Consider the following 9,069-nt stretch of genomic DNA (forward strand, 5'->3'; position numbering starts at 1 on the left):
TCTGCAGAATCAACTTCACTTTATGTCCCCTGACCGTGGATCCATGGTGCAAACTCTTGGGAATAAGTCTGCTCTGTCTGCGTTTGAGGTTAAAGTGGAGGTGGTTTCCATAATCTGCTAGTTTTCTTGATTCCCTTTCATATCACAGCAGTTCAAGAATGTTCCTCCCAAAGTGCATGGTAATATGTCTGTATAGGTTCTCATTCATCCAGGTCATAGTAATCTAAGGAGTTTAGAAAGAAAGCAACTGGACTTCTTTAAATTCCTGGGAATCTCTGCCATTTGGTCTTAAAACTGAAAACACTTAAAAAAAAATGAGGGTTAAAACAATTTCAAGAAACTTAAGGAAGTTCAGTCACTTTTCAGATGATGTTTACTGAACACATCATAGAAAATCCAACTCTGACTCAAATGCAACAACCTGCTTGTTTAACAGTTAAACAAGCAGGTTGCTGCATTTGATGGTGCATTAATTAGAAAGCCTCTGTGATGCAGAGCAGCTGTAACTGTGAAGTGAATCTTCTGAAAAGTCTACCAATTAAAACCTTTTACAACATACACATTTTTCGTGCTGGGTTATGTTGACTGGCTCGAGTAGAATAAGTGCAGAGTCCTCAACATTTTTTCTGGTGCGCCGACCTTTAGAAGCTAAACAAAGATTACTTTCTGACCCATTATTAATACAAAATTATCACCCAAGTTAATATTATTTTAGCAGCAGCCACCACAAGTTTGCCCTGTCTATCACATTGCAGCTGCTGTGGCTTCCACCCACAATTTGAAAACCACTGAACTAAACATGTTGATCAGTGAATTTCACTTTATAAGCTAATCTGCGCTTCCCTTTTTACTCATTTCTCAACATTCAGTGTCTAAAATTAGCTACTAAAATATATGTGGGGGTTTTACTCGGACACTCGCAAGGCTGAAATGGTTGCAGTCAAAGCTTTTTCTGACTGTGTAACAATTGAACTAACTTGTGATTTATTTTCTTCGGTAAGCTCTTTCTCTAACTTTGGTAGGTTCGTCTTTGATCTGATCATGTTAAGTCATTGTCAGATCAGCATCTTCATCTGCTCGTTTTCCAACACTAGGCATGTTTAACAAGGATCTCTCAATGACACCCTGGCACAAATACACTCAGATGCATCTACAGCAAGCTGAGATAAGGAGGGCTGGGTTTCCTTCTTCCTCTGAGCTCCAGGAGGGAAATTATAGCCTCTAAAGACACGTTGGGTCACAGACCTGCCTCGACTGCTGTCCACAATGATCCTCTACCTGCTCTTGCCTGCTTTTGTCCTCGGTATGTGTTTGCCTTCACTTGAGAGTTTTTCTTTAGATTTTGTGGACATTTCCTGCTTTTTGGATTTGCTTTAACATTTCCATGAATTGTTTTCCCCCTGTGTGGGGGCGTAATGAAGGAAACAGCAGAGGCAAATGAAAGTCAGAGTGAGAGCATTCCTTTTAAAAGTGGCCCGACTGGCATAGCTGATCGTAAGGAACATCTTTGAATTTGTTGTTTGCAGGTACTGTGACATCACAATCAGCCAACAGCACAGCGGGACAGCTCGATGAAGTTGTGAGGAACCAAACATTCAACAGTAAGTTCATTTCTTACTTAAAATACTTTGTACAACAGTGTCAAACACGGAAGTGGAAGCCAGAAATAGACCATCAAAGGCTCCATTTTGGTCTGGTGAATGGTTTACTCTTGTTTTTCCATTAGAAAAATGCAACTGTTGCCTATAAATTGTAACATAAATCTGATGACAGTAGACTGTAACCTTTGAGGTGTTTTATAAACAGATTGCTCATAAAATGCAGCAACATAATTAAACAAGTAAGAAAACGTGCTGTCTGGCAAATTCATTACCTTATCAATATTTTTACACCCTTTTTGATGTTTGTAAACACTGATGATGTGTTTTGAGGACAGAGCGCACCTGACTGCAGAAAGTGACTGATCTCCAGTAGTGTATCTGAAAAGATGGCATCTATACAAACTAAATGCACACAAATGTTTTCATTCATACATTTATGCATTTAATGCTCTTGTCCAAGATGTCACAGGTCACATCCAGGATATTTAATACAGATATTTACTGATTTCTTTCTGTGTAACAGACCAACATACTGTATAAGACATGGGCTGTGATTAACACATCTAATCGCAAAACTGCAGAATATATTCATAATCATTTAAATGCCACTAGGATTAAAAGAAACCTGTCCAACACAGCACATGTAATGACTGGATCCTGTGTTGGACAGATTTGGATGCTTGAGTGATCACAAAAAGTGTGTTATACTAGCTAGCCAAAGAGCAATTCAAAAAACCAGTTCATCCTGCTCAGAACAGGGTTACAAAGCTCCAGCCCTGGGCCAGGTTTATGGGCTCAAACCAAACACTTGGTGGCCTTAGACCATGAGACAAAGCCAACCCAGCCTAACAGAGAGGCATGGGCCCACGATGCAGGAGGGGGCGATAGAGGTTTGGTGCACTGTACCTTGGATTGTCTAAATAATTGCAGAGCGTTTTGTTCCAGCCTTTTCAGTGGGAGAAACATTTCGCCACTCATCCAAGTGACTTCTTCAGTTACTGACAGGACTGCTTTGATACGGTGATTTTGATAAATGACATGCAACTGTCTTCATAATGGACAGAATAAATAAGTGATTAAGTCAGCCAGGAAGCCAGGAAATTGTCTGCTTGAGACACAGATCAAGGCAGTTGGGAACTATTTTTTCATAGACTTGGAAACATCTAGTTGTTTTGCAGCAGAGGGAATTACCCCCTTCTGAACATAAGGAAGAATGCAGATTTAAAGGAATTTTGTATTGTTGTAAGTCCACCAATTACATATCTGTTTCTAAACAGGACTTATTGATGCATAAATCAAATTTAAATGCAAAACGTTTTCCACTTTGGATAAACAACCATTATGAATTCAAGGTGCAATAATACCTAGAGTGAAACAAAATGTTTTGCCTGCAGGTACACTGAAACCAAAGAATGTGACATCCACATTTTACGAAGAGAAGAAGGCGGTCGAGGAAAAACTGCAAAGTAACCAAGGTTCTGTTATCGCAGAAGGTGAAGGTAAGTTAATGATTATCAGCGCGTCTTATTTACGTGCTTTGCATATAGTGCAGATTAAACATGAAAAATTTGTCGGAGAGTCAGCTTCTGTTTTCTACGTGTGTCCTCCTTTTAGTTCATATGTGTCAGAAAAATCTTTGATTACTTTGCAGAGAGTTTCCAGGATGAGGAAAATAAAATTACTGGGGAAAACTGTGATTGGAAGTCACTGCAATTCTTCAGTTCCACCTACTGTGGTGAAAATTTTCACCAGGACATGTGGAATATCGGCAGAGATAACTGGTGTGTCCAGGAACGTTTCATCGGGTAACTGAATAAATATATCCACAAACCTCCATGTTTAACACACTGAATAATACTCGTTATGCATTTAAAAACTCAATATTCTGAAGGACAAAACAGCATGATTAGAATTATTGCTGAGAAATATGTAATCATCTTTTCTGGACTTCTTTGCATTAATTTTCAGTATTAAAGAAACATGACGTGACCTTTTAATCTTTATTCTTCAGAAAATCTTCAAAAAGCACAAAGATTCAGGGTAGTAGTGCTGTTTCACTAAAATCTATGTCATAGACATGAAACTGGTGAAGTTTTGCTCCTGAAACTGTAAAATATTCCATAATTCTGATCTATAGAGTGTTGAATAACAGGCTAATAAAATACTAGAATTTCACTCACAAAAGTTATAAATGTTTTGGACAGCCTCACATATTCAATTTTAAAGAGTCAATTCGATTAAAAATTCTTCAAAAGGCACCAAAAACATAAACTGGATGGAAATTTCACATATTTGAACGTGAGTGTTTCTGGGGATTGACTCACTTTTGGTGCCAGCCCCATGTGGCCACTCGAGGAACTGCAGTGGGATGCTGCCACAGATGGGCTCTATAGGGCCCCCTTTAATATTTATGGAATGTAATTATGGGAATAAGAAAACACATCAATACCCAGTCAATTTTAATTAAAAAAAAATGTCCATACTTACATACAGAGCTTTAAAAGGAAATGGTAATGGACGGGTTGTTTTAAAGCGCTTTGCTACTCTGAGCACAAAACTTGCCTCTTTTATCCAAGCACCTTTTTCTATGCTCTTTCTGTCTAAGGCCATATCCACACTAAATAGTTTTTGTTTGAAAACGCATCTTTTTCTCTCCGTTTTGACCTTCCGTCCACACTGCGATGGCGTTTTTGGTCAAGGAAAACTGAGATTTAAAATGCTCTCCAAAGTGGGTAAATTTAAAAAGACAGTTTTCGAGTCGCAGTGGGGACGAAAATGGAGCCTTTTGAAAACGATGAAGCATTTTAGTCATGTGATGCAGTCACGTGACCAATTCAACTAAGATGGTGGACAGCAGCTGTTTTGTTTGCTCTCAGTTTTGACAGCCCTATTAAAGATTAATATCAGTCTGTACATGCTCCAGATAGCTTTTCTTCAAATTCTTTAATTCTCACTTGGTTTCGGTACTTTGTACTCTTGTGTTACTTGCAGCGTTGTCAGTCCTTTTAAAAAATTTTGCGCTTTTTCTCGACATTTTGCCGCGACGTTTCAAAGAGCCGTAAAGTAAATAAACGGCAGACGGAAATGATGCAGGTCAAATCGTCTTTTTTCAGTCGTTTCAACTGAACTCTTCGGAAACGAGGGAAAAACTATGGTGTGGATGCTGAGCGTTTTTAGACGAAAACACATTTTTCAAATTTATCTGGATTAGACGTAGCCTAACATTCACACACACATATATACTCAGATGGATGCATCAGAGAGCAACTTGGTTAGTATCGTTCCCAAGGGTATTTGGCATGCAGACTGGAACAGAGAGGGATCAAAGCGCCAACCTTCCGATTAGAACAAGCCTGAAGACTAGGTGAGGACAGAGGTGTTTTTACATGTACATTGTACATGTATGTCTGTGAAGGTTCTCAGTCATCCAGGTCATCGTAGTCAAAGGAGCTTGCAAAGAAAAGCGTCTGGACTTCTTTAAGTTGCTTGAAGACGTTTCACCTCTCATCCGAGAAGCTTCTTCAGTTCTAAGGTCAAATGGTGGAGAGTCCCAGATATAAACCTAGTGGGAGTGACCCCCCACAGAGGGACAAAAGGACCCCCTGATGATCCTCTAATCGCCTGAGCCAAGGTGGGAAACTGGGCGTGGGTCCCAATCAGCCAGAGTTTCGGGTGTGTTCATTGTGAAATCTGGCCCCACCTTATCATGCGAATTCCTGAGGTCAGATGGCCCAGGATGTGAGTGGGCGTTAAGGCGTCTGGGAAGGGATCTCAAAACTGGATTATAGATGGCAGAGAGTTGGTGTCGTAAACCCCCGCCTCTGTTCAAAGATGGTCGCTCACAGTGGACATAGAGGGCTTCTTTCACTCCTCTTTCAAACCATCTGTCCTCTCTGTCCAAAATGTGAACATTGGCATCCTCGAAAGAGTGTCCTTTATCCTTAAGATGCAGATGGACTGCTGAGTGACATTGTACATGTAATTCAACAATCATGAACTAATGAAAAATTAAAAATAATTGTCAGAGTGCAAAGTCAGTGTTAACAGTTTACATGCCAAATGTACCTTAGTATCAAAGTACTCCTGTCAGTGACATCAACAGTTGGCCTCAGCAGGCCATAACTGTCCACGTGCAGGAAGGAAAGCATGCAGAGAGTGTTTACCTCAAGCCCCATTTCTTCTGAAGTGGTCCATAGTTCCTGCAAGCTAACCTCTCGCTTATTTTCTTCATCTCTCACTTTACTCTGCAGCTTGTTCTTTCGTTCAGTTTCCAGTGGCAAAATTTTTTCCTTTCAACTTTATTTATACAGCGCCAAATCACAACAACAATTGGTGCTTCATATTCTAAGGTAGACCCTACAATAATACATGACACCAAATGAATAATTAAACAATATTTTTGTGATAAACTTTGATCAACTGATGTCATTTTCAGTTGACTCGACATACCGGACGAATGTCTGCAGTACCCCTTTTGACCTCTAACCAGAGGGGCGCTGTTTCATTTGTTAAATAGAACAAAATGAAACATGCATGCTAGTAGCAGTAGTAGTTTTTTAAGAAGTTAAAAATTCATATATGTATTTATATATATATATATATATATATATATATATATATATATATATATATATAAAAATCCCCACTTGCCCCTGTGGGTGGTCAATCCTTCAAGCTCGAGTCCTCTACCAGAGGCCTGGGAGCTTGAGGGTCCTGTGCAGTATCTTAGCAGTTCCTAGGACTGCGCTCTTCTAGACAGAGATCTCCGATGTTGTTCCCGGGATCTGCTGGAGCCACTCGCCTAGCTTGGGAGTCACTGCAAAAAGTTTTTTGGCTTTGAATATCCAACCTTGGAATTTTCAGATCATCTGAAGGTTTACTCAAATGAAAGCATGTGTTTTAGAGAATGACTGTTCAATGAAGTGCTTAACAACTCCTGACATGTGACTTTTGTGAGCGTCATCTGGGTGTAAATTTTGATCTTAAAAGTCACTGGCTACTACAGTTTTTAAATATATGTGGAAATACTCAAATATAGTAGTGTTTGCTTTGGTTCTTTACTGTAAAACAGTGATCATATCATCTAAATTACAAAGTAAGTAGGAAAGAAGTCAAAAAGCCCATTAGGTCGATAACAAGTCACAAAGGGAAATATTCAACATCCAAACAGGCTTAAAGAGAACGAGTGCCTCTCCTGCCGAAGGGTTAATATGAGCAGTGGTCTCTTCCTTCAGCCCACTCTCTCCTCTGTTTAATTTCAAACAGGAAGCAGTTTAACCACAACAGTTTTTCTCAAGGTTGATTTGCTGCTCAGTTTCAGTGCCTGGGGGTCCAGCACAACAGTTTCATCTCATAATCTTAAAATCTATGTTTTTATAATTTCTTATGAAATATGCCGCCACCCCACACAAAAGCATATCAAATTAAAAGTTATTGGTGTATGTTTGTGATAAAAACTAAGAAATTAAATGTTATGGGAGGTTTTTGGATGATGAAAGAAAATCGTCAGCTTTAAAGGAACTAAATCAACAGAAAAATTTAAAACTTTAGGGAACCAGAACTAGACAAACACAGCATAGAGGGAGATCGCAACAAGGGACAGAAGGAAACTAAGGACGTATGTGAGATGTAAGAGTGGCTACACCCATATTTTATGTGCTGTTTTGTTTTTGTTTTTATATCTGACTCTGTTGAGGTTTCTACTTTTTTACGTACTTTTGCTGCATTCAAGTCAAATTGTGACTGCAGGCTCAATAAGACACTTTCAAACATTGCAAGTTTCATACTTTAACTGATGAAAAAACAAATACAAGTACATTAACACATTTGAGCAAATATTCTTCATTATCAGAGGAGTTGTTTCACCCCCATCATTAACTTTTCTCCATCTATTGCAGAGCTTACAGTGACCTAACACACTGCGTGGAATTTCTGGCTAATATTACCAGCTGTTTCTTCCCAAACCCTGATATTCAAGACTTCTTTATCGACATCCATTTGAAATTTTTCCAGAACTGCACCAATGAGAATGATCCGATGACTGAAGATGCCCCTCAGAAGGTGGTGATTGGCCTCACTCTCCTTTCTGTGAGCTTCATCCCCATCATGGTTTATATGGTTGCTCGGAGTTAGACGTGCACTTGTTGTACACAAGAATTTACTCCAGAGGCTGATGTGTGTATTTTTTTTAACAAGATTTAAGTCATACATTTAAATGTGGTTAAAAATGTGCTTTGTTAAATCATCTTGTGTTTTTACGAGTATTGTAACACTTTCACTTTGCGTGGTAGACATCAGCAGCTATGCATAAGCGCTTGAAAGACAATTTGGCTGAGATGTTATGAACATGATGTTTAAAAAACAATGATACAGCACTGAGTTTGCTATTTTGTTTCATTTTTGTCTAACTGACAAATATGCAACATATTTAATTGCATAGTTTGACTGTGTAATCTATATAGAGGGAAAATGTATATGCAAATAAACTATACTACCTAAAATAACATCTTTTTTGTGTCTATATATAACATATGAGTCTGTGTTTTTTTCAGTGTAACTGGAAGAAAGACAGATTTTTTCCCCCAAAATGTCACCCTAAGAATAATAATAACAAACAAAAAAGTATTTACATGATACTCGTGTAGTTCTGCAAGAAGTTTTGTCATTTATCACAGACCAAAAAGTTTATTTATGGACACTTTTTAAAACCACTAAGGCTTCCAACTTCCGCCACTAACCACTCCTCAAAGCACCTGACCATATCGTTCCACCAAATTGCGCTGGTCAACATATGTCACCCCCCTGCGCCATCACAAGGTGGTGATTCATCGAGGCCTCCTCAGGAACTGGAAGGACCCACAAACCAGACTCAACAACGTGTTTTAAGTTGAACTGTATTGATCTTTATTGTGGCAAAGTGTTTTTAAGAAACTGGGAGCAGGCAGGCTGAGTGTGGATCACAGATGTTTAGGAAGTTCAGGTGGTGATGTGGAATGGAGTTGTTCCCAAACTGCAGGTAAATCTATGTGTGATCTTTGATTGTGAAGTCTTCAGACAGGTTGCTAACTGGGGCGACCTAAAGCCCCTTTTCCTTTTGAACCTACTCGGATCGACTTGCCGTGGATCAACACGACTCAACTCAGATCGACTGGTTTTCCATTAAAACCCAGTGTGCGTGTTTGCCATCATAGCTACGGGTCTGGGTGTGATTGATTAATATGCAACACGAGTGCTACAACAATGGTGGACAGTGAGGCAAGAATATACCTGCTGCTTGGTCTGTGGCTTTTCGTCAGTCTCGGGGACCACAGTGGGGTTTTGCAACCATTTGCCCCATTGTTTTTGTTTCAAAAATGGTGGTTTTAATTTTTGTGAATGAGACACTTTCATGACTCGTCAACTGACTCGACCAGCAAATCGGTGGCATGCCGTGTGACAACTTCACATTTTACTACTTAGTAGGTACCAA

The 9,069-nt window shown here is 39.3% G+C and overlaps 1 protein-coding gene across 1 annotated transcript; it reads left to right on the forward strand.

Moving 5' to 3' along the window:
* Window positions 1-966: 966 nt before the first annotated feature.
* On the forward strand, window positions 967-8,098 carry LOC146568954 (uncharacterized). The gene is made up of 5 exons (XM_085285391.1): window positions 967-1,303; window positions 1,527-1,601; window positions 2,996-3,100; window positions 3,253-3,406; window positions 7,499-8,098. Exons 1-5 carry the CDS (start codon window positions 1,267-1,269, stop codon window positions 7,731-7,733), a joined length of 606 nt encoding a protein of 201 aa, XP_085141517.1. The 5' UTR covers window positions 967-1,266; the 3' UTR covers window positions 7,734-8,098.
* The last annotated feature ends 971 nt before the right edge of the window (window positions 8,099-9,069 follow it).

Source organism: Mchenga conophoros, linkage group LG8 (genome assembly GCF_057382185.1).
Source record: "Mchenga conophoros isolate Kocher_MC1m ecotype Shallow Benthic linkage group LG8, M_conophoros_male_GT1.1, whole genome shotgun sequence".
Lineage (NCBI taxonomy): Eukaryota > Metazoa > Chordata > Actinopteri > Cichliformes > Cichlidae > Mchenga > Mchenga conophoros.